The sequence below is a fragment of the Engystomops pustulosus genome, chromosome 8 (assembly GCF_040894005.1).
Source record: "Engystomops pustulosus chromosome 8, aEngPut4.maternal, whole genome shotgun sequence".
NCBI lineage: Eukaryota > Metazoa > Chordata > Amphibia > Anura > Leptodactylidae > Engystomops > Engystomops pustulosus.
Window position 1 is genome coordinate 117,951,061 of NC_092418.1, and position 26,338 is coordinate 117,977,398.

Genomic DNA, 26,338 nt, shown 5'->3' on the forward strand with positions numbered 1-26,338 from the left:
TGTAGTAAAAGTCATCCGGTTTATTTCAGAAGCTTCATGTTCATTACAGTCACACACCACAGACTCCGCCCTCCATCTTTAACCCTTAATATCCCAGCTCATGAATTCAGTCCATTGTCCATGATTAAAACATTTCTATATAAAAGAGGCGCGGCGCCATCTTGTCCGATATATAAATAAGTATTACGCACGCAGTCACACTTCTTATCCACGCACTCCCCAATACGTCCCCCGGGTCCAGCCCCTTTAGATCCACAAGCGCCATCTCCCTCCGCCGGTTACAAAAAAAAAAAACCTAATAAAAACGTAAGAGAGTCTCATTCCAGTGTAGTGCAGATTATAGGAAGGTGGGGGGAGGGGCTCTCCTGTCAGGATGGTAGAGCCCATGTGCCAAACCTGTGCCGTGTGTCGGGGGGAAAGCCTTGTCTGTGCTCCCCTCGCACCCCCCCCAGCCAGCGATGGCCTCCATTCTCAGAATACACCTAGTGAGAAAAGCAAGACATTCAGTAGGCAGTTCACAGGCCTCATGGCGTCATATATCAGTAGTCAGAGGGGAGGGGGGCTTCTACCGAAAATACTGAGTGGTCCCAGGTCATAACAAGACGATCTGCAGGCGGAGAAGCAAATATCTAGCACCCCTGGTACAAGCTGTAGGGAAGCCGGGCAGCGGCCTCAGATTATAAAGCCCGGCCGCGGGCGTGTGCATCTAGTACTAGGTGTAGGGAAGCCGGGCAGCGGCCTCAGATTATACAGCCCGGCCGCAGGCGAGTGCATCTAGTACTAGGTGTAGGGAAGCCGGGCAGCGGCCTCAGATTATACAGCCCGGCCGCGGCCGCGGGCATCTAGTACTAGGTGTAGGGAAGCCGGGCAGCGGCCTCAGATTATACAGCCCGGCCGCGGGCGAGTGCATCTAGTACTAGGTGTAGGGAAGCCGGGCAGCGGCCTCAGATTATACAGCACGGCCGCGGGCGTGTGCATCTAGTACTAGGTGTAGGGATGCCGGGCAGCGGCCTCAGATTATACAGCCCGGCCGCGGGCGCGTGCATCTAGTACTAGGTGTAGGGAAGCCGGGCAGCGGCCTCAGATTATACAGCCCGGCCGCGGGCGAGTGCATCTAGTACTAGGTGTAGGGAAGCCGGGCAGCGGCCTCAGATTATACAGCCCGGCCGCGGGCGTGTGCATCTAGTACTAGGTGTAGGGAAGCCGGGCAGCGGCCTCAGATTATACAGCCCGGCCGCGGGCGTGTGCATCTAGTACTAGGTGTAGGGAAGCCGGGCAGCGGCCTCAGATTATACAGCCCGGCCGCGGGCGAGTGCATCTAGTACTAGGTGTAGGGAAGCCGGGCAGCGGCCTCAGATTATACAGCCCAGCCGCGGGCGTGTGCATCTAGTACTAGGTGTAGGGAAGCCGGGCAGCGGCCTCAGATTATACAGCCCGGCCGCGGGCGTGTGCATCTAGTACTAGGTGTAGGGAAGCCGGGCAGCGGCCTCAGATTATACAGCCCGGCCGCGGGCGAGTGCATCTAGTACTAGGTGTAGGGAAGCCGGGCAGCGGCCTCAGATTATACAGCCCAGCCGCGGGCGTGTGCATCTAGTACTAGGTGTAGGGAAGCCGGGCAGCGGCCTCAGATTATACAGCCCGGCCGCGGGCGCGTGCATCTAGTACTAGGTGTAGGGAAGCCGGGCAGCGGCCTCAGATTATACAGCCCGGCCGCGGGCGAGTGCATCTAGTACTAGGTGTAGGGAAGCCGGGCAGCGGCCTCAGATTATACAGCCCAGCCGCGGGCGAGTGCATCTAGTACTAGGTGTAGGGAAGCCGGGCAGCGGCCTCAGATTATACAGCCCGGCCGCAGGCGAGTGCATCTAGTACTAGGTGTAGGGAAGCCGGGCAGCGGCCTCAGATTATACAGCCCGGCCGCGGGCGTGTGCATCTAGTACTAGGTGTAGGGAAGCCGGGCAGCGGCCTCAGATTATACAGCCCGGCCGCGGGCGAGTGCATCTAGTACTAGGTGTAGGGAAGCCGGGCAGCGGCCTCAGATTATACAGCCCAGCCGCGGGCGTGTGCATCTAGTACTAGGTGTAGGGAAGCCGGGCAGCGGCCTCAGATTATACAGCCCGGCCGCGGGCGAGTGCATCTAGTACTAGGTGTAGGGAAGCCGGGCAGCGGCCTCAGATTATACAGCCCGGCCACGGGCGAGTGCATCTAGTACTAGGTGTAGGGAAGCCGGGCAGCGGCCTCAGATTATACAGCCCGGCCACGGGCGAGTGCATCTAGTACTAGGTGTAGGGAAGCCGGGCAGCGGCCTCAGATTATACAGCCCGGCCGCGGGCGAGTGCATCTAGTACTAGGTGTAGGGAAGCCGGGCAGCGGCCTCAGATTATACAGCCCGGCCGCGGGCGTGTGCATCTAGTACTAGGTGTAGGGAAGCCGGGCAGCGGCCTCAGATTATACAGCCCGGTCCCGGGGGCGAGTGCATCTAGTACTAGGTGTAGGGAAGCCGGGCAGCGGCCTCAGATTATACAGCACGGCCGCGGGCGTGTGCATCTAGTACTAGGTGTAGGGAAGCCGGGCAACGGCCTCAGATTATACAGCCCGGCCGCGGGCGAGTGCATCTAGTACTAGGTGTAGGGAAGCCGGGCAGCGGCCTCAGATTATACAGCCCAGCCGCGGGCGTGTGCATCTAGTACTAGGTGTAGGGAAGCCGGGCAGCGGCCTCAGATTATACAGCCCGGCCGCGGGCGCGTGCATCTAGTACTAGGTGTAGGGAAGCCGGGCAGCGGCCTCAGATTATACAGCCCAGCCGCGGGCGAGTGCATCTAGTACTAGGTGTAGGGAAGCCGGGCAGCGGCCTCAGATTATACAGCCCAGCCGCGGGCGTGTGCATCTAGTACTAGGTGTAGGGAAGCCGGGCAGCGGCCTCAGATTATGCAGCCCGGCCGCGGGCGAGTGCATCTAGTACTAGGTGTAGGGAAGCCGGGCAGCGGCCTCAGATTATACAGCCCGGCCGCGGGCGAGTGCATCTAGTACTAGGTGTAGGGAAGCCGGGCAGCGGCCTCAGATTATACAGCCCGGCCACGGGCGAGTGCATCTAGTACTAGGTGTAGGGAAGCCGGGCAGCGGCCTCAGATTATACAGCCCGGCCACAGGCGTGTGCATCTAGTACTAGGTGTAGGGAAGCCGGGCAGCGGCCTCAGATTATACAGCCCGGCCGCGGGCGCGTGCATCTAGTACTAGGTGTAGGGAAGCCGGGCAGCGGCCTCAGATTATACAGCCCGGCCACAGGCGTGTGCATCTAGTACTAGGTGTAGGGAAGCCGGGCAGCGGCCTCAGATTATACAGCCCGGCCGCGGGCGAGTGCATCTAGTACTAGGTGTAGGGAAGCCGGGCAGCGGCCTCAGATTATACAGCCCGGCCGCGGGCGAGTGCATCTAGTACTAGGTGTAGGGAAGCCGGGCAGCGGCCTCAGATTATACAGCCCGGCCACGGGCGAGTGCATCTAGTACTAGGTGTAGGGAAGCCGGGCAGCGGCCTCAGATTATACAGCCCAGCCGCGGGCGAGTGCATCTAGTACTAGGTGTAGGGAAGCCGGGCAGCGGCCTCAGATTATACAGCCCGGCCGCGGGCGCGTGCATCTAGTACTAGGTGTAGGGAAGCCGGGCAGCGGCCTCAGATTATACAGCACGGCCGCGGGCGTGTGCATCTAGTACTAGGTGTAGGGAAGCCGGGCAGCGGCCTCAGATTATACAGCACGGCCGCGGGCGTGTGCATCTAGTACTAGGTGTAGGGAAGCCGGGCAACGGCCTCAGATTATACAGCCCGGCCGCGGGCGAGTGCATCTAGTACTAGGTGTAGGGAAGCCGGGCAGCGGCCTCAGATTATACAGCCCGGCCGCGGGCGAGTGCATCTAGTACTAGGTGTAGGGAAGCCGGGCAGCGGCCTCAGATTATACAGCCCAGCCGCGGGCGTGTGCATCTAGTACTAGGTGTAGGGAAGCCGGGCAGCGGCCTCAGATTATACAGCCCAGCCGCGGGCGAGTGCATCTAGTACTAGGTGTAGGGAAGCCGGGCAGCGGCCTCAGATTATACAGCCCAGCCGCGGGCGTGTGCATCTAGTACTAGGTGTAGGGAAGCCGGGCAGCGGCCTCAGATTATACAGCCCGGCCGCGGGCGCGTGCATCTAGTACTAGGTGTAGGGAAGCCGGGCAGCGGCCTCAGATTATACAGCCCGGCCGCGGGCGAGTGCATCTAGTACTAGGTGTAGGGAAGCCGGGCAGCGGCCTCAGATTATACAGCCCGGCCGCGGGCGTGTGCATCTAGTACTAGGTGTAGGGAAGCCGGGCAGCGGCCTCAGATTATACAGCCCGGCCGCGGGCGCGTGCATCTAGTACTAGGTGTAGGGAAGCCGGGCAGCGGCCTCAGATTATACAGCCCGGCCGCGGGCGTGTGCATCTAGTACTAGGTGTAGGGAAGCCGGGCAGCAGCCTCAGATTATACAGCCCGGTCCCGGGCGTGTGCATCTAGTACTAGGTGTAGGGAAGCCGGGCAGCGGCCTCAGATTATACAGCCCAGCCGCGGGCGAGTGCATCTAGTACTAGGTGTAGGGAAGCCGGGCAGCGGCCTCAGATTATACAGCCCGGCCGCGGCCGAGTGCATCTAGTACTAGGGGTGAATGGAGGAGCCCGATACACTTGGGGCAAACGCATCGGGATCTTGATTCAGAATTGTCCCTCTGGGATGCATCTGGATCAAGATCCAAGAACAGGTTCCCATGACTTCTGGATTTGGTGAGATTGTTCCTTATCCTCCGAATAGCTATGTTTTATCTGTATCCATTAGGCCTCTTCCACACTTGCGTTTTTCACTCTGTCCCATTATTTCCAGTGGGCTTGTCTTTATTTCCTTTTTTTCTTCACGCCCCATTCAAGTCTATGGAGACGCATCAAAAATGCATTGCACTCACGAGCATTGCGAGTGCGAGTGCGAGTGCAATGCATTTTTCACACATCAATTGCCATAGAAAAGATTGAGCTCAGCCCTGAGTCCTTTTCACGTGCGTTATCTGCTTGTGAAAAACGCATTGAAATTGCATTGAGAACGCATGTGAAAAACTGAGACCCTGAACAAACTCTGACGGAAAACTGATTGATCTCTGATGCAAAATGTCAGTTTTTCACTGACCAAACCCTGATCAGACTCTGACATGATCTGCAACGCAAGTGTGAAAGGGGCCTTACTCTGCCCTTACTGAATATATAATCGGGCACATACCCTTGTTTGGGGCATACATAGAGCTACGGTTCCTCAGGGGAATAGGTGTTTATAGGTGGTTATACAATTAGTGGATAATGTATGCACAGGGAATCACCTACTTGGTTGTGGATTGATATTATATTTTTAGCATTAATATATCAGTTTTAAAATATATTAGTAAAAGTTATTAATTTTGTCATTTTGCTAGAAATCTATCATTGTTGTTAAAAATCTCCCATAATCCTGCAAGTCGTCTTATTATTATCTGGGGTAAGGAATAAAAGAGATGAACGTTGTGAACTTCCCCTGTAAATCACTGAATGACCATTGGCACAAAACTATGGCAGTGTCTCCATGGCCCCACAAGGTGGCGTTATGTCCCGGGTAGGATCCATTCTGTGTCTATACATTGTAACTTTCTATGTGGCAGTATAGAGGGACCCCCATAGCGTCAGAACCGGCAGCACAGAGTGAGGAAGAGGCAAGGACTAGGCACAGAGTCATCACCCGCATGCTCTGCCAGCTTAACCCTCTACATGCTGCAGGAACAGGCACTGCAATGCTCTGCAGGATACAGATGGGGATAGATTGTAAAAAGGAAAGTTTTAAGACACATGATGAGACACAAGAAACAAACACTAACAAATGTAGCATCTATTCTTCTTTTTATCACCCCTGTCCTCTTCTTCTGGGATACTCTGCCCCCCTGCTGCTTCCTCTGAGTGTCCTGTCTGCTCTGCAGCCTCTCTGTGTGGTCTTACAAATTCTGCTTGGGGTCTATGGTGTTGATTGTGCTGTTCTGCCCCCGGCTGGTGCCTGAGGTGCTCTGCCCCCGGCTGGTGCCTGAGGTGCTCTGCCCCCGGCTGGTGCCTGAGGTGCTCTGCCCCCGGCTGGTGCCTGAGGTGCTCTGCCCCCGGCTGGTGCCTGAGGTGCTCTGCCCCCGGCTGGTGCCTGAGGTGCTCTGCCCCCGGCTGGTGCCTCTGTGGCTCTTCCCCCGGCTGGTGCCTCTGTGGCTCTTCCCTCCTCTGCCCCCCTTGCTCCGGTCCTCTCCCTGTTCTCGCTTTGCTCCGCACACCTGCTCGATGCTGCCCTGCGGCTTCCATCTCCGAGAGGCTGTAAGCCATTGCCAGCTGCAGGTCCTCGTCTTCATCGTCGCTGTCGAGCACCACGTATGATGGCGACGCTCTCTGCACGTTGCGTGGAGGTTCCCTGGTCTGGGTGGTGACAGGATTTGGCACATTTTTATGATCCCTTTTGCTCATCTCCAGTGCCAAGGCAAGTTCATCTTCTACCCCTGGGAAAAGGGACAGGATCAGCAATGGTTACCTGATATCATATACACATAAATCACCTGCACAGTTCTATCTCCATAACCAATAAATTCTCCAATCAGCAGCCACCACTAGGGGGAGCACTGTGAATGCAATAGTAGCTGTAGACATCACTGAGTAAGGAGCTCCCCCTAGTGGTGTCAAGTGAGTTACCTCTACAGAAAATGACCAGGGACTCATACGGCAAATAAACCTTTCAACAAACTTTGCATAAACCACTAATCCATTATAAGACTTGTATTCCACATGGTTTAGCAGTTTTTCTCTCTGTAAGCTCTTAATGCAATTCTCATTTGTTGCAGAGCTGGAGACTGGAGACTAGCTGCTATGATGTCCCACATCCACTATACACACACAGTAGAGAAGCATCTACAGAGAGGCCAAACTCATCTATTATAATCCATGGGATGCTGTGTGTATCAGGTGGCCCTTATAGGGCTCTATAGCGCTGCCCCTATAGCCCAGTAGGGGGAGCACAGAATAGATGAATCACGGGTGTATAAAACCATCCACAGTTGGCTCCCTCTAGTGGCTGCATTTTTCAGCAGAACACCATAGAGCCTATATAGACACATATACAGACAGAATTACCTCTTTGCTGTAATGTGCTGCCTCCCTCGCTGTTATCTAATCTTCCATTTTTCTCCCTTGCTATCTTCTAGCGGCCAATGACTCCCTTCTTAAGCAGGCTTAGGGGTTAATACCTTATCACTTTGGACTAAGGAGGCAAAGGGGCTAAACGGTAAAATCCTTGATTACCAGGAATGTAACTGGTTACTATACACCATTCCTGGAAGTCTCAATTAAATTAGAAAGATACATTTGTTGTGGTCATTGCCACCTCGATATTAATGAGCTGTCTGTAGTTTAGCTCTATAGTAGCTGATTGGTGGAGCTGCAACACTAAACCAACAATCACCTGATATAAATTATAACACATTGGTAATAATATGTATAACGATTATCGAGTAATTCAGCAGAACTTCAGCGCCACCTAGTGTTCAAAAGTCAATACAGCAAGCTTCAGGAGAGGGACTTTACACACTGTAGTTTCTTGCCTTCTGGTCACATTGTAGTGTGTAAGTATGAATCCAGCAGTCTAGTGGCAGGGTCTATAAGGCCTTTATTACTGCGATGGTCACCTGGAGACAGTCACAATCACTGTCGCTTCTCTGGTTCCTTACCATTCACCCGGATGGACTTGAGCTGCCCGTCCTCCTCTACCTCCACCCGTTCCACACCATTTTCCACTGTCCTGCAAGGAAGATTATACACTTCATAAATATTATAATAATAATTCCGTTATTTCTATAGCGCACACAGATTCCCCAGCAATGCACAGAGATTGTCACATCAGTCCCTGTCCCCAATGGGGCTCACAATCTAATCACCTACCAGTATGTTATGCAGTGTGGGAGGAAACCGGAGGACCCAGAGGAAACCCACGGAAACACAGAGAGAACATACAAACTCTTTGCAGATGTTGACCTGGATGGGACTTGAATCCAGGACCCCATGTAGTGCTAACCACTAAGCTGCTGTGCTGCGCTGGCTCATCTATACACACACTACGATTCCCTGTCAGGAGGTATGAAGTATGCTGTTCCTTATAGACACAAGACACTGAACCAGCAGGGGATGCTCTAGATGTCAGAGTGCTATTACATGCACCCTAAAATACGGTATAGCTAAGGAGGAAGGATATAAGGCATATTGTAAATATAACATAAATATGCACAAAACAGCATATATAGGTACAAGCCACTGAACCAGCAGGGGATGCCGGGGTATTTCATATACTTTGCAGTGGACTGTAGCTTTAGTGAGTGCAGAGGTGGGCTCCAGGAGTCCCCTACCATACCTGTACATAGTAGGATTGGGGCTCAGGGTCTGCTGGGTGCAGCCATGGACATGGGTGGTCTTACCTCTTTGTTGTTATCCTCTTTCCATTAACGATTTTAGTTGTGGTGGAGACAGAGCAAACATTTCCCGTCATCCCAAAGCCGTCACTTCCAAAAGACGAGAAGGATGAGAAAACTGGGAAGAGAATGAAGCTTTAGGTCACAATTACAGTAATTATAAATAATCTACAGGAAATAATAATTCATTAAAACATATTAATAATCAGGATGCAACAAGGAATCGGGGGTGACTCTCTATACACATCAGTATCATACACTGCGCAAAAAGAAACGTTATTTAGGCTTTACCTCGGCTGCTGGGATACAGTTCTGTGAAGAAGGGTGCGGAGCGGGTGTGCGGCATCTCATCGCTGCGCATTCCGTGGAACAGGAAATCATCGCCTTAAAGAGACGCAACATTGTAAAGAATCGTACACAACACATGGGCTGTGTATATCCTGGACCTGCGTCTGTTATATTCAAATCAGACTAGGATTAGTCATACTCCTGCGGCAGGTAAGTGTTCACCACCTTAGGTGTAACTCAAGCAAAGTTGAACACATGAGCAGTGTAGGAGAGGGGGAATGGGCAGACAAGTATGGCAGAGTATTGAAAAAATGGAGATGAAAGATAGCAGTGTAACAGTGAGCACTGAACTAGAAGCTGTACAAGCAGGAAACACACACTGAGCACTGAGCTAGAAGCTACATACACACACAGGGAATACATACTGAGCCCTGAACGAGAAGCTCCACAAGCAGGAAACAGACACTGAGCTAGAAGCTACATACACACACAGGGAATACATACTGAGTCCTGAACGAGAAGCTCCACAAGCAGGAAACACACTGAACTAGAAGCTACACACACAGGAAATATACACTGAGCTCTGAACTAGAAGCTACACACACAGGAAATATACACTGAGCTCTGAACTAGAAGCTCCACAAGCAGGAAACACAGACTGAGCCCTGAACTAGAAGCTACACACACAGGGAATACACACTGAGCACTCAACTAGAAACTCCACAAGCAGGAAACACAGACTGAGCACTGAACGAGAAGCTGTACAAGCAGGAAACACAGACTGAGCACCGAATTAGAAGCTACACACACAGGGAATACACACCGAGCACTGAACTAGAAGCTATACACACAGGGAATACACACCGAGCACTGAACTAGAAGCTACACACACAGGGAATACACACTGAGCACTGAACTAGAAGCTCCACAAGCAGGAAACACAGACTGAGCCCTGAACTAGAAGCTACACACACAGGGAATACACACTGAGCACTCAACTAGAAACTCCACAAGCAGGAAACACAGACTGAGCACTGAACGAGAAGCTGTACAAGCAGGAAACACAGACTGAGCACCGAATTAGAAGCTACACACACAGGGAATACACACCGAGCACTGAACTAGAAGCTATACACACAGGGAATACACACCGAGCACTGAACTAGAAGCTACACATACAGGGAATACACACTGAGCACTGAATTAGAAGCTACACACACACAGGGAATACACACCGAGCACTGAACTAGAAGCTACACATACAGGGAATACACACTGAGCACTGAACTAGAAGCTACACACAAAGGGAATACACACTGAGCACTGAACTAGAAGCTATACACACAGGGAATACACACTGAGCACTGAACTAGAAGCTACACACACAGGGAATACACACCGAACACTGAACTAGGAGCTACACACACAGGAAATATACACTGCACACTGAATTAGAAGCTACACACACAGGGAATACACACTGAGCACTGAACTAGAAGCTACACATACAGGGAATACACACTGAGCACTGAACTAGAAGCTACAAAAGCAGGGTACACACATTGGGCACTGAATTAGAAGCTAAACAAGCTGGGATCTCCCACTGAGCACTGAACTAGAAGTTCATGAGGAAGGAAACGCTTAGTGAGCTCCGAACCATAAGCTCCTCATGCAGAGAAGAACCACTGAGCACTAAACCACAATCTCTGCAAACAGAGAACACCAACTGATCTCCGCAAACAGCTACAAACACTAAGATTCCCTGCGCATGTACATACGGTCTCCTGGGCCGTAGCATACAGCCGCGCACTGGAGAGAGGAGAGGTGAGCGTTGCTGTGCAAATATGTGCGGCCGGATATCCATTCGTGTACATGGAGCTTTAGCTCTGGACATACAGCCCAACAAGAAGGGAACACCCACTGAGCACTGAATGTGCAGCTGCATAAGCATGCATTTTTTTTTTATATAAAGGAAATCTTATCAGTAAAAACTGCAGCTCCTTCCCTTACAAACTCTACTTGTTTATTGTGTGACATCACCCGCAAACTTCCGGCTACAGTGTGACATCATCAGCTCTCACAATCCAACCCTGACGCATCACTGTGACATCATCGTCTCTTTCTGTACTATTCTGGACCTAGATAGACTCGACTTTTATGACATCATTAGGGCTCCCAAGATAACCACGCCCCTCCCTCTGTGACATCACTCATTTTCCTTCTATCTTTCCTCACCAAATATTTATGGAATTGCTCCTGCTGACAGAGCGCGTCCTAGTAAGATGTGGTTTTAGTAGGCGGCATCAATAATACACAACGTTCCATCTGATCCCAGTCTCCGTCTCCTGCCAACGTAAAGTCTTTATCTCCAGTATCGGAGCGTCTCTGATTACAGACCTGACTGCAGGATGATCCAGGATAACGAGGCACTTACCAAAGAAATCCGAAAAAGGGTCTCTGCCACCAAAAAACTCTCGGAACACTTCCTCGGGGCTCCGGAATGTATAAGTAAAACCTTGGGATCTAGAGTTGGATCTTGAAGGTTCTGAGAAAGAAAAAAAAAATAAATCTAAAAATATCAAGAATAGAGATGAGCGAACATGCTCGTCCGAGCTTGATGCTCGGTCGAGCATTAGGGTACTCGAGACGGCTCGTTGCTCGGACGAGTATTTCCCCTGCTCGAGATCGAGCATTTAATTAAAAAAAACACAGTGAAGAACAATGAAGAATAGAATAAAAACAGTGAACACAGGATCATTTAAGATAAAAACACAGTGCAGAACCCAGTGCAGAATAGATTACAGATGTTCGGCACATCTGCTTACTTGTCGGGAGATACGCGCGGAACGGCGCGAACAAAATAGCATGTGAAGAACAATATATATGTGTGAAGAACACATTGCAGATGTATTTAAACATCTGCAATGTGTTCTTCACACACATATATATTGTTCTTCACATGCTATTTTGTTCGCGCCGTTCCGCGCGTATCTCCCGACAAGTAAGCAGATGTGCCGAACATCTGTAATCTATTCTGCACTGTGTTCTGCACTGTGTTTTTATCTTAAATGATCCTGTGTTCACTGTGTTCACTGTTTTTATTCTATTCTTCACTGTTCTTTACATCTGATAACTTGTCGGGAGATAATATACGCGCGGAACAGTGAAGAATAGATCGCAGATGTTTGCAAATTATCAGAAGACATTATTTTTCAATTAAATAACACATTTTATTCCTGAACCATGGTCCCTTTGAAAAATGCTCGGGTCTCCCATTGACTTCAATGGGGCTCGTTACTCGAAACGAGCACTCGAGCATCTGGAAATGTTCGGCTCGAGTAACGAGCACCCGAGCATTTTAGTGCTCGCTCATCTCTAATCAAGAACAAAAGTGACAAATACTAAAGATACACAATGTAACCAAAATATAAACTACACGAGGATCCTGCATAAAAGGCATATAAACAGAATAGGAGGAGTAGTACTGTTCTATGCCCATATACACAGGATAGGAGTAGTAGTACTGTGCTGTGCCCATATACACAGGATAGGAGTAGTAGTACTGTGCTGTGCCCATATATACAGGATGGGAGTAGTAGTACTGTGCTGTGCCCATATATACAGGATAGGAGTAGTACTGTTCTATGCCCATATACACAGGATAGGAGTAGTAGTACTGTGCTGTGCCCATATACACAGGATAGGAGTAGTAGTACTGTGCTGTGCCCATATATACAGGATGGGAGTAGTAGTACTGTGCTGTGCCCATATATACAGGATAGGAGTAGTAGTACTGTGCTGTGCCCATATATACAGGATAGGAGTAGTAGTACTGTTCTATGCCCATATACACAGGATAGGAGTAGTAGTACTGTGCTGTGCCCACATATACAGGATGGGAGTAGAAGTACTGTGCTGTGCCCATATATACAGGATGGGAGTAGTAGTACTGTGCTGTGCCCATATATACAGGATAGGAGTAGTAGTACTGTGCTGTGCCCATATATACAGGATAGGAGTAGTAGTACTGTGCTGTCTCCATATATACAGGATAGGAGTAGTAGTACTGTGCTGTCTCCATATATACAGGATAGGAGGAGTAGTACTGTGCTGTGCCCATATATACAGGATAGGAGTAGTAGTACTGTGCTGTGCCCATATATACAGGATAGGAGTAGTAGTACTGTGCTGTGCCCATATATACAGGATAGGAGTAGTAGTACTGTGCTGTGCCCATATATACAGGATAGGAGTAGTAGTACTGTGCTGTGCCCATATATACAGGATAGGAGTAGTAGTACTGTGCTGTGCCCATATATAAAGGGTAGGAGTAGTAGTACTGTGCTGTGCCTATATATACAAGATAGGAGTAGTAGTACTGTGCTGTGCCCATATATACAGGATAGGAGTAGTAGTACTGTGCTGTGCCCATATTTACAGGATAGGAGTAATAGTACTGCGCTGTGCCCATATATACAGGATAGGAGTAGTAGTACTAAACACTGCCAAATAGACAGGATTAGAGATTAACTTACCAGGTCCAGAGAATCCGGCTCTCCCATAATGATCAAAAGTTTCCCGTTTGCCAACTGGGGTGAAAGAAAAAATAATTATAAAATTTTACTAATAATAATCACATTTCATTGCAATTGAAAGGGATTCAGAAGCATCTACCACCGCTACACTGATCCCTCCAGGACATGGATTGTGTAATGTGATGGACATCAGATATATCATGTGTACAGTCCTGTATACATTACATAGTCCCGTCACAGTATGTCCCATACCATCTGATAACACCTCATAGGCCTCCGCTATATCTTTAAATTTCTTCTCTGCCAATTCCTTGTTATCTGGGTTCTTGTCTGGATGCCACTTGAGTGCCAACTTCCGATACCTGAGATACATACATAATAGTAGTTATATTCCTGTACATAGGAGGCAGTATTATAGTAGTTATATTCCTGTACATAGGGGGCAGTATTATAGTAGTTATATTCCTGTACATAGGGGGCAGTATTATAGTAGTTATATTCTTGTACATAGGGGCAGTATTATAGTAGTTATATTCTTGTACATAGGGGGCAGTATTATAGTAGTTATATTCCTGTACATAGGGGGCAGTATTATAGTAGTTATATTCTTGTACATAGGGGGCAGTATTATAGTAGTTATATTCCTGTACATAGGGGGCAGTATTATAGTAGATATATTCCTGTACATAGGGGGGCGGTATTATAGTAGTTATATTCCTGTACATAGGGGGCAGTATTATAGTAGTTATATTCCTGTACATAGGGGGCAGTATTATAGTAGTTATATTCCTGTACATAGGGGGCAGTATTATAGTAGTTATATTCCTGTACATAGGAGGCAGTATTATAGTAGTTATATTCCTGTACATAGGGGGCAGTATTATAGTAGTTATATTCCTGTACATAGGGGGCAGTATTATAGTAGTTATATTCTTGTACATAGGGGCAGTATTATAGTAGTTATATTCTTGTACATAGGGGGCAGTATTATAGTAGTTATATTCCTGTACATAGGGGGCAGTATTATAGTAGTTATATTCCTGTACATAGGGGGCAGTATTATAGTAGTTATATTCCTGTACATAGGAGGCAGTATTATAGTAGTTATATTCCTGTACATAGGAGGAAGTATTATAGTAGTTATATTCCTGTACATAGGGGGCAGTATTATAGTAGTTATATTCCTGTACATAGGGGGCAGTATTATAGTAGTTATATTCCTGTACATAGGGGGCAGTATTATAGTAGTTATATTCCTGTACATAGGGGGCAGTATTATAGTAGTTATATTCTTGTACATAGGGGGCAGTATTATAGTAGTTATATTCTTGTACATAGGGGGGCAGTATTATAGTAGTTATATTCCTGTACATAGGGGGGCAGTATTATAGTAGTTATATTCTTGTACATAGGGGGCAGTATTATAGTAGTTATATTCCTGTACATAGGGGGCAGTATTATAGTAGTTATATTCTTGTACATAGGGGGGAGTATTATAGTAGTTATATTCCTGTACATAGGGGGCAGTATTATAGTAGTTGTATTCCTGTACATAGGGGGCAGTATTATAGTAGTTATATTCTTGTACATAGGGGGCAGTATTATAGTAGTTATATTCTTGTACATAGGGGGCAGTATTATAGCAGTTATATTCTTGTACATAGGGGGCAGTATTATAGTAGTTATATTCCTGTACATAGGGGGCAGTATTATAGTAGTTATATTCCTGTACATAGGGGGCAGTATTATAGTAGTTATATTCTTGTACATAGGGGGCAGTATTATAGTAGTTATATTCTTGTACATAGGGGGCAGTATTATAGTAGTTATATTCCTGTACATAGGGGGCAGTATTATAGTAGTTATATTCTTGTACATAGGGGGCAGTATTATAGTAGTTATATTCCTGTACATAGGGGGCAGTATTATAGTAGTTATATTCCTGTACATAGGGGGCAGTATTATAGTAGTTATATTCTTGTACATAGGGGGCAGTATTATAGTAGTTATATTCCTGTACATAGGGGGCAGTATTATAGTAGTTATATTCCTGTACATAGGGGGCAGTATTATAGTAGTTATATTCCTGTACATAGGGAGCAGTATTATAGTAGTTATATTCTTGTACATAAGGGGCAGTATAATAGTAGTTATATTCTTGTATTGTATTGTATATGTTGTTGTATAGTTGTCACTTGTGTCGGGCCATGGTGCTGGCCGCTTGATGTATGTTATGATCTATTACATTGTTATTAACCCTATGCACTTACGCTCGCTTTATGTCATCCTGGGTGGCGTTCCGGGGAACTCCGAGGATCTCATAATAGTCTCCCATGACGGACGGGGATTTCTCTGGGAAGTAGAGGAAGGGATGATGTGACTTTGGCTCCTGTGTGACTTTGTATAGATAAATGATACAGAAATAGCCGATGACTGAAGCTGCTCCTCCCTCCAGCAGTCGTATTATTTCAGGAAACAGATGACCCTAATTCCATGCCCTCCATAAGTGCCCGGAGGTATTAGTCACAGGCAGATAGTCGGTCGTCTGCCCTTCAAAAATGGAAATGGTAAATTGAGCAGCTGACACATCTACGAGCCATGGAGATTAGGAACGCAATGCGAGGGCCTCAGTATAAACTGACACATTAGGTGTGACTGATGACAGAGAATAATAGATGACGTATACATCAGATGGCTATTGTCCCGTTAGCAGTCATTTCAGGTAAGGGACTGTATTGTTCTGCATCTGTCATGTGTAGTATTATTAACCCCTGCATCCCCTCCCCCCCCCCCATGATTATAATGCTGCCCCCCCTCTCCTGGCAGCCTGTGCCCCCCCCCCTCCTGGCAGCCTGTGCCCCCCCCCCCCCTCTCCTGGCAGCCTGTGCCCCCCCGCCTCCTCTCCTGGCAGCCTGTGCCCCCCCCCCCTCTCCTGGCAGCCTGTGCCCCCCCCCCCCTCTCCTGGCAGCCTGTGCCCCCCCCCCCTCCTCTCCTGGCAGCCTGTGCCCCCCCCCCTCCTCTCCTGGCAGCCTGTGCCCCCCCCCCCTCCTCTCCTGGCAGCCTGTGCCCCCCCCCTCTCCTGGCAGCCTGTGCCCCCCCCCCTCCTCTCCTGGCAGCCTGTGCCCCCCCCCCCTCTCCTGGCAGCCTGTGCGCCCCCCCCCCCCCCTCCTCTCCTGGCAGCCTGTGCCCCCCCCCTCTCCTGGCAGCCTGTGCCCCCCCCCCTCTCCTGGCAGCCTGTGCCCCCCCCCCCTCTCCTGGCAGCCTGTGCCCCCCCCCCTCTCCTGGCAGCCTGTGCCCCCCCCTCTCCTGGCAGCCTGTGCCCCCCCCCTCCTCTCCTGGCAGCCTGTGCCCCCCCCTCTCCTGGCAGCCTGTGCCCCCCCCCTCCTCTCCTGGCAGCCTGTGCCCCCCCCCTCCTCTCCTGGCAGCCTGTGCCCCCCCCTCTCCTCTCCTGGCAGCCTGTGCCCCCCCCTCTCCTGGCAGCCTGTGCCCCCCCCTCTCCTGGCAGCCTGTGCCCCCCCCCTCACCTGGCAGCCTGTGCCCCCCCCCCTCTCCTGGCAGCCTGTGCCCGCCCCTCACCTGGCAGCCTGTGCCCCCCCCTCACCTGGCAGCCTGTGCCCGCCCCTCACCTGGCAGCCTGTGCCCGCCCCCTCCTCTCCTGGCAGCCTGTGCCCCCCCCCTCCTCTCCTGGCAGCCTGTGCCCCCCCCTCACCTGGCAGCCTGTGCCCCCCCTCTCCTGGCAGCCTGTGCCCCCCCTCTCCTGGCAGCCTGTGCCCCCCCTCACCTGGCAGCCTGTGCCCCCCCCTCACCTAGCAGCCTGTGCCCCCCCTCTCCTGGCAGCCTGTGCCCGCCCCCTCCTCTCCTGGCAGCCTGTGCCCCCCCCTCCTCTCCTGGCAGCCTGTGCCCCCCCCTCACCTGGCAGCCTGTGCCCCCCCTCTCCTGGCAGCCTGTGCCCCCCCTCTCCTGGCAGCCTGTGCCCCCCTCACCTGGCAGCCTGTGCCCCCCCCTCACCTAGCAGCCTGTGCCCCCCCTCTCCTGGCAGCCTGTGCCCGTCTTATGTTATTCATGAGGGAAAGCGGAGGCGGCTGGTGATACCTGAACATGCAAACCTGACCGCGGGAACACAAAGCCGGGCGCTATTTTTACCAGCGGGTGACGATAAGAATAATGGGGCCATAGTTCTCTGCGCGCAGACATAGGAAGCTTTATCTCGGGTGTTTACTTCTTACTTCCTCCTTCTGTCTCGCTCTGATAACTTATTTATGGGTTGTGTGGCCCCACAAGAGATTTGGATACTTGTGTAACTTATTTCTATAAATGTAGGATTTATAGTTTGAGGTTTATATTTCTCATTTTTTGTGCATCTTTTTCTGTACGATACCAGGGTTAGTGTTTAGCACCCAATTACCTCCCCATATAGGACATCTCCACATTTATTTTTACACACTGTGCCACTAGATAGCCTCTAGTTAAAGGGGATGTGTCAGCACATGTGACCATACAGACTGCCGCATGATCATACCTGTATATATGTTATTAGTAGCAGCAGCACTGTGAAATATAGATTTATATTCCAGGGTTGTAGCTTCTCCAAGAGCACGTGGTGCATATCCTCACACTGCTGTGCCTATAGCTCTCTGCAGCCAGTGTAATAACAATTACCTTTATATAGCACACAGATTCCGCAGCGCTGCACAGAGCTGTCACATCCGTCCCTGTCCCCATGGGGCTCACAATCTAATCACCTACCAGTATGTTTTGGAGTGTGGGACAAAACCAGAGGACCCAGAGGAAACCCACACAAACACGGAGAGAACATACAAACTCTTTGCAGATGTTGACCCTGTAATATATTGTCCCTGGAGTGATGTGTGTTTAAACCTTTGTGTATGTTACTAGTAGCAGCAGGACTGTGAAATATGGATTTATATCCCAGGATTTTAGCTTCTCTAAGTGCACTGGGAGCATGTCCTCACACTGCTGTGCTCTTAGAACTCTGCACAGCCCCTCACAACCCGGGTGAGCTGGATATTTATCTATGAACTATCTTAACTTGCTCTTTTTAAGTGCTAATGTAATTTACCACTGGAACGTATCTTCTTATAGAATTCTATATTTTGGTGTCCGGAGATGGGCATCGAGTGACTCTATTATGAAGTCATTTTGTATGAAATTATCGAAAACGCCTGCGAACACTGCTCCAAATTAATGAAGTGCTGAAACCATGAGCACGTTATCACATGTTTTTAGAGTGGGGAGATGTTCAATGCAAAGAGCACAGCAGTGTAAGGACAACCACCACCCCCCAACCCTCCCCCCCCCCCCCCCCCCGCTGTACTTGGAGAAGATACAGTCCAAGAATATGAACCCAAATATCACAGTTCTGCTGCTACTTATAACATATGTAAATGTATGATTACACAGCTCTCCAGGGACTATACCGAACACTGGCTGCAGTCTATATGATCAGATCTGCTGACAAGTTCCCTTTAAAGGAGACTTCCCATTGCAGAAAAAGGTGATAACCTCTTAAATCCAAAAAGACCCGAGAGAGCTGCCGAGTTGGCCTTTAATTCTCTGGATCAATGGTTCTTCCACTAATAATGTGATGACATATCCTGCAGACTGGGTCATTGGTATATAAAGGGGAAATTGGAATGCCGTAACATGAAATCAGGCCCCCTCGGGAACCCTATGGGGGTCATTTACTAAGGGCCCGATTCGCGTTTTCCCGACGTGTTACCCGAATATTTCCGATTTGCGCCGATTGTACCTGAATTGCCCCGAGATTTTGGCGCACCCGATCGGATTGTGGCGCATCGGCGCTGGCATGCACGCGACGGAAATCGGGGGGCCTGGCCGAACGAAAACCCGACTTATTCGGAAACACCGCCGCATTTAAAAACCGAAAATGTGTCGCTTGGGAAGCGCTTACCTTCACCTGGTCCAGCTCGGTGTATTCCGGCGCGATGAGATGATTTTCAGTGCAGCAGCGCCACCTGGTGGACGTCGGAGGAACTACCTTCATAAATCCCGTCCGGACCCGAATCCTGTTCAGAGAACGCGCCGCTGGATCGCAAATGGACCGGGTAAGTAAATCTGCCCCTATATGTTTATTGCCTGGAGGTCCTGGTATATTTTTGCATCTCATGATAAGAAAGCGGTTGTAATACATCATTCGTCCTGCGGGGGCACTGCAGGGAATCTCCTCACTCTCCGCCGTGTGCTCCCATAGATCAGAGCGGATCGCTGGAGGCCGTAGCCCCGGGGGGGGGGGAGATGTGATCATCAGTAGGGAGGGGGGGGGGATGTGTGATCATCAGTAGGGAGGGGGGGGGGGACGTGTGATCATCAGTAGGGAGGGGGGGGGGGACGTGTGATCATCAGTAGGGAGGGGGGGGGGGACGTGTGATCATCAGTAGGGAGGGGGGGGACGTGTGATCATCAGTAGGGAGGGGGGGGACGTGTGATCATCAGTAGGGAGGGGGGGGGGACGTGTGATCATCAGTAGGGAGGGGGGGGGGGACGTGTGATCATCAGTAGGGAGGGGGGGGGGACATGTGATCATCAGTAGGGATTGTACGTTTACCTACAAGCACCTGACAAACCCTTTGTCACTGACATTAACTCTTTATATCCTAGACTATGTTCCTTGTTGCACAGTTTCACTATCCTAAATATCTGACCGTGACAGACGCCAAGGACATGTGACACCAAAGGCACAGCCTATTTATGGGATGTCTGCCCACCCCGGATCAACCAAACACAACAAAGCGGGAGACAGCAGCTGTCAGGAATCGGGGACTTTCTGCCGGATGAGACAAAGATGAACCCACAATCCTTAAAGGGACGGTCACCAGATTTTATCCCATCAGACTACTACCCCCTTATGGAAGGGGATGAAATGGCCTTTCTGGAATCCCCTTTTGTATGTGAAATCTCACCCACTTATCTATAAATCATTTCCTCCAAGGTCAATGAGCAAAGAAGAGTCATATTTTACCTGACACAAGTCAGTTAAGAGGCTGCAGAGGGCGGGTCACTTAAAGGAAACCTACCATGTGATTTGATGCTTTATGAAGCAAACATACCATGAGACTGCTGTAGCTACACTGATGCAGGATCAGATCTTGGTTAATCCCTGAGCTGAGTGGTTTTGCTGATAAAACAGATATAACATTATGATAATGAAGCTCTGTCGCTTCTATGGCTCCTTCAGCACTTCTCCTAGCAGGTGAGTTATTCTCTGCAGGAGAGGATGATGTAATCCCTGGGTTGTACCTGAAGGCAGAATAATCAATTGCTGCACCATCCCCCACTCCTGTGTATGAGTGATCCAGCTCAGGTTGATTAGTCAAGCTCCATGTGTAATGAAAAGCTGTGTAATGTGTTTATGTAGACATCCAGCTTTCCCAAGGTCCTGAATGTTATAATAGTTTTTTTAAGCAAAACTGCTCAGCTCAGGGATTAACCAAGACATGATCCTGCATCAGTGTAGCTACAGCATTCTCAGGGTATGTTTGCTTCATAATGCATCTAATCACACGGTAGGTTTCCTTTAAGACACCTCTGAAATGCCTAGAAATATGCTGCTGGTGTCATATTAAAGATAAGATCTCATCCTTCAGATTTCATCAGTGAACAACAAAACCGGAGATACAGGAAGTTAAAAAAAAGGGAGAAATAGGGGAAGATTTACCACGATGTACTCCCCACCAGGTGTATTGTATTCTGCAGGTGTCTGCGCCCTGCAATCCATCCCAGTAAAGCTATAGCAGGTGCACAGGCGTCTGGTCCGCTCCACCGCTGGCCACTCCCCCTCCACGCCCACTTAGAGTGGAGGTGGCTTGAAATGAAGGTAAAAACATTTATCATTACTAGAGGTTCGCCAGTAATTGTGATTATTTCAGTGCTTGTACTGTCTGATAAACCCACCTCCTCCCATATCCCTGGTCCTGGAGCCCATAGAAACACAAAAACTGTCTGAAAGATCTGATTCTTATCAAAAGCAAATTTCTAGATACTATAGAGCAAAATATAGGGGTGTCCAAAGTGACACTCTCCCTGCAGCCTCTAAACTTGACTTGTCTCAGGCAAAATATGACTCTTCTCTGCTTATTTTCACATGATTTTGAAGGAGATGTCACTCAAAACAGAGGATTCTAGAAAGGAGTTAATGGGAGGGCGCTGGGAGTTGATTGGATAAGATCTGGTGACTTGGGATTTGTGTCCATGAGAATGCAAGGAGAATAAAAGTTATCAACATTAGGACCACCCCCATGCAGACCGCAGGCAGTGATAGGTATTGTCCCTGAAGAAATGTGTCATCAGGCCTTTGTGTGCGTTATTAGTAGCAGCAGGACAGTGAAATATGTATCTATATTCTAGGATTGCAGCTACTCTAAGTGCACTAGAGGCATGTCCTCACACTGCTGTGCTCTGTGCCTTCAGCTGCTCTACAGCTGAGTAACTGCTACAGTGTAGAACTGGAGGACCCACAAGTGTAACTCACTAAGTTGGCCTGAATAGTTATGTCCCAGCCATGAATTCCCCTCTCGCTCCTCGTACATCCAGTAACAGCTACAAAATATTTTCACTTCATAATGGACATATTTGGTAAAAAATAACAGCAAAACATGCAATTCCTCCAGAAGTGTCTGCTGCCCCACAACCCAGAGCGCTGACCAACAATACATACCTCAGCTGCTGCAGAACCTCATTATTCACACCTAAGCTGCCGCAGAACCTCACCATACACACCTCAGCTGCTGCGGAACCTCACCATACACACCTCAGCTGCTGCAGAACCTCATTATTCACACCTAAGCTGCCGCAGAACCTCACCATACACACCTCAGCTGCTGCGGAACCTCACCATACACACCTCAGCTGCTGCGGAACCTCACCATACACACCTCAGCTGCTGCGGAACCTCACCATACACACCTCAGCTGCTGCGGAACCTCACCATACACACCTCAGCTGCTGCGGAACCTCACCATACACACCTCAGCTGCTGCGGAACCTCACCATACACACCTCAGCTGCTGCGGAACCTCACCATACACACCTCAGCTGCTGCAGAACCTCACCATACACACCTCAGCTGCTGCGGAACCTCACCATACACACCTCAGCTGCTGCAGAACCTCATCATACACACCTCAGCTGCTGCGGAACCTCACCATACACACCTCAGCTGCTGCAGAACCTCATCATACACACCTCAGCTGCTGCGGAACCTCACCATACACACCTCAGCTGCTGCGGAACCTCATCATACACACCTCAGCTGCTGCGGAACCTCACCATACACACCTCAGCTGCTGCGGAACCTCATAATACACACCTTCGCTGCTGCGGAACCTCACCATACACACCTCAGCTGCTGCGGAACCTCACCATACACACCTCAGCTGCTGCGGAACCTCACCATACACACCTCAGCTGCTGCAGAACCTCATCATACACACCTCAGCTGCCGCAGAACCTCATAATACACACCTCAGCTGCTGCAGAACCTCATCATACACACCTCAGCTGCCGCAGAACCTCACCATACACACCTCAGCTGCCGCAGAACCTCATAATACACACCTTCGCTGCCGCGGAACCTCACCATACACACCTCAGCTGCTGCAGAACCTCATCATACACACCGCAGCTGCTGCAGAATCTCATTATACACACCGCAGCTGCCGCGGAACCTCACCATACACACCTCAGCTGCCGCGGAACCTCATCATACACACCTCAGCTGCTGCAGAACCTCATCATTATATTACACTGTACATATAATAATAGCAGCTTATATTATACAACATTATATCCCATTGTACCCCCTTACATGACATATTTGGGGTACAGGGTGACATCACTCACCGTCTCCTCACAGTACAAGCGGCGGCTGGGACCTTATAGCAGCTGCTGCTGGAATGTAAATTTCTCCTCTGCTCCTAATCGGGGTCAGGCCATCCCCCGGCTCTCTGGCTCCGCCTCCGGGCTCCCTACGAGTTTATAGAGTAGAATGTGACGTCACCCTGGACACTGACGCCCCATTTCTCCGCACCCCACAGCCTCTTAGGTGGCATTTTGCTCATGGTTAGGGCTAATCTCCCCGGGCAGATTATGGGACATTCAGCTAAACTGCTGCTCTCGTCCCCTGCAGTGACCCCGGGACACACCTATGACACAGTGATGACCTCCGCTGCAGAACCGTTACATTGTGTCAGCGGCTGCTACTGACCATTGTATATAACGTAAGCCCCACTAGGCTCATACTCCCTCCCAGTCTCCTGCAGCGCCCCTATATATATATTATATAGGGGCATCACTCATTAACCCCCTCCTAGCAGGAATTACAACCCCTCCCTCCCGAACCCCCCCCCCAGGGCACATATCACACAGAGCTGGGGGACAGGACTAATAATGCAAAGTGTAACATTGTAGCAGAACCTATTAACCCCTCACTCCCCGCAGCCTAGGTTACAGCTCATGCACAATTCTGCAGAGCTGACACTTTGTATCAGTAAATATTAACCCCTCCCTCCCTTGGTCCCAGCTGTCATCCTGTCACATAGTAAGAGCTCGCATACAACGCTGCAGAAGAGCTGTTACTATGTATCAGTATATATTAACCCCTCACTCCCCACCGCCCTGGTCCCACCTGGTCACATCTAACTCTGCAGAAGAGCTGTTACTATGTATCAGTATATATTAACCCCTCACTCCCCACCGCCCTGGTCCCACCTGGTCACATCTAACTCTGCAGAAGAGCTGTTACTTTGGCTCAGTATATATTAACCCCTCACACTCCAGCAGGTCACATACAAGTCTGCAGAGCTGTCACTTTGTATCAGTAATTATTAACCCCTTACTCCCTTGGTCCCGTCTCTTCGTGACACATAGTAGCAGCTCACATCTGACTCTGCAGAACTGTTACTATGTATATAATATTGATATATAATATCCCTGATCTCTCGCAGTCTAGACTCCATCTGTCACACAGTTGTATCACTTTGTATCCACTCTCATTAACCCCTCAGTCACCCGGTCCCACCTGTCAAATAAAACTCTGCTGTCACTTGGTGTCATCGCCTTTTAACCCCTCACCGCCTGCAGCCTGTCGCATTATAGCCACATAAAACCCAACAGAACCGAATCAGCACCTATTAACCCTTTCTAACCTGCGCCCTGTACATTAATACCCCCCCTCCGGGACATATAATATAATATCACCTTTCCTGCTCCCCCCAGTTGTTGTTGTTCTCCCCTATTACACAGCACTAGTGACGTCACCGCCTTCCCATTCGTCCCCCGACCACTGTGACGTCACCCCTCACCCCAGTGACACTCACCCTGCTGTGCTCCTCGCTCTCTGCCGTCTCCTGTCGTGTTGATGTTATATCTGTGCTCCTGTGACGTCACCGTCAGCTGAGGAGAAACGTCCAGAAAATACCAGACGAGACTCTGCCGCGCGGCAGCCAATCAGAGCGCGGCCCCGCCCCTGCTCCTCGCGTCCCGCTCTCTAATAGGCTGTGTGACAGTAGGAGGCGGGGATAGGAGATGCTGTGGGAGCGCGGCGATGCCTGGAGCTTGGGACTGTTCACACGGAGCGGCGGGGACTGATCAGTTGTGATGCGGTTGTCGTCGTCCTTCTATCATTTCTACCAGTCATATTTATAGTTTACTTGTAAAATCGAAAACTGCTTCATTTTCTGATCCAAACTGTAATGTCTGAACAGATCCTCATAATATTCTCCAGCCTAAGATGTGCCCTGATGTCAGAGCTGTCACATTACACTAATCACTAGAGGGGGAAGATGTTCTGCAGCTTCTTATTAAAGGGCTTTGCTATTTCCATGATCTCTAATTGCTGTGATCCAGGGGCTGTCACCAGTGCAGAGGCTGCAAATGTTCATGAGTCTCCACTGCTGTACATGACCTCCGCATGTGCGAGCACCACAACAGCTGTACAGAGGAAATAATGCCCCCCAATGAGGCCTAACATGTAAGAATGCCCCCTGCGGCCTCTAACTGCCCCTCAACGTGACATGCACTAAATAATGCCCCCACTGCGCTCCTACACTCCATGCCCCCTATCATTGTCCACCACCCAATAATACCCACACTAAATAATGCCCCCACTGCGCTCCTAAACTCCATGCCCCCTATCATTGTCCACCACCCAATAATACCCACACTAAATAATGCCCCCACTGCGCTCCTGCACTCCATGCCCCCTATCATTGTCCACCACCCAATAATATCCACACTAAATAATGCCCCCACTGCGCTCCTAAACTCCATGCCCCCTTCCCACACTAAAAATAACCCCTACACTAAATAAGCAATGTCCCCCAGACACCGGGAAGTAATGTCCCCAGAGCCCCAATAAGTTATATCCCCCACTAAGTTATGTCTCCCTCAGGCCCCCTAATGTCCCCGAAAGCCTCCCCACTAAAGTCCCCCACAGCCCACAGTGATGTCCTCACAACCCCCCATGTAATGTCCTCCACAGCCCCCAGTGATGTCCCCCAAAGCCTGCAGTGATGTCCTCACAACCCCCCATGTAATGTCCCCCACAGCCCCCAGTGATGTCCCCCACGGCTCCCAGTGATGTCCTCACAACCCCCCATGTAATGTCCCCCACAGCTCCCCACAGCCCTAAGTAATATGCATCCCCCACATAATGTATAATTAAAAATATAAACAGTAATACTCACCTACTCTCCTCAGTGCGCAGGACACCACGCGGTGACATCATCACACTGCGCCTCCTGCGCCCGGTACCAGTCAGCTGCTAGGACAATGGATAAATGGAAGAGCGCTTGTTTACAGGAGAGGGTTTGCTACAGATTCTTCATGAGAAAAACAGCCTGGTACATTGTAACAGAATTGTGCGAGGGGGAGGGGTTTGTGTGATGTCATGGCTTTTTGATCACTTTTAATGTCATTGTTTGTGTCTTGGAAGATTTCAAAAATGTCTTTATATTTCTTTTATTTTTTTTAAAAGTTTT

General features: G+C 49.9%; 1 protein-coding gene across 4 annotated transcripts; it reads right to left on the reverse strand.

The window, feature by feature from the left end:
• DNAJB2 (DnaJ heat shock protein family (Hsp40) member B2) lies at positions 1 to 24,835 on the reverse strand. 4 transcript variants are annotated; one of them, XM_072122381.1, is made up of 11 exons: positions 24,677 to 24,835; positions 23,202 to 23,326; positions 15,593 to 15,674; positions 13,575 to 13,684; positions 13,323 to 13,376; positions 11,222 to 11,332; positions 8,791 to 8,883; positions 8,506 to 8,617; positions 7,765 to 7,835; positions 6,325 to 6,543; positions 1 to 482 (listed from the first exon to the last, which is right to left on the reverse strand). In XM_072122381.1, the coding sequence occupies exons 3-11, from the start codon at positions 15,655 to 15,657 to the stop codon at positions 472 to 474; spliced, it is 846 nt and encodes a 281-aa protein (XP_071978482.1). In that variant the 5' UTR covers positions 15,658 to 15,674; positions 23,202 to 23,326; positions 24,677 to 24,835; the 3' UTR covers positions 1 to 471. The 4 variants fall into 4 exon arrangements, 3 of the variants coding, with proteins under 3 accessions (XP_071978482.1, XP_071978479.1, XP_071978480.1); XR_011849484.1 differs by lacking the exon at positions 1 to 482 and adding an exon at positions 7,172 to 7,298 and having other exon boundaries at positions 6,475 to 6,543; XM_072122378.1 differs by lacking the exon at positions 1 to 482 and having other exon boundaries at positions 4,525 to 6,543.
• Between the last annotated feature and the right edge of the window lie 1,503 nt (positions 24,836 to 26,338).

Bases quoted from the DNA above. Each gene is read 5' to 3' on its own strand.
- DNAJB2 (XM_072122378.1), bottom strand. From the start codon at position 15,657: ATGGGAGACTATTATGAGATCCTCGGAGTTCCCCGGAACGCCACCCAG. The intron at 13,685-15,592 runs GTAAGTGCATAG...TATGTATCTCAG, and splicing joins CAGGATGACATAAAGCGAGC to GTATCGGAAGTTGGCACTCA. The intron at 11,333-13,322 runs GTAAGTTAATCT...TTTCTTTCTCAG, and splicing joins AGCCGGATTCTCTGGACCTG to AACCTTCAAGATCCAACTCT.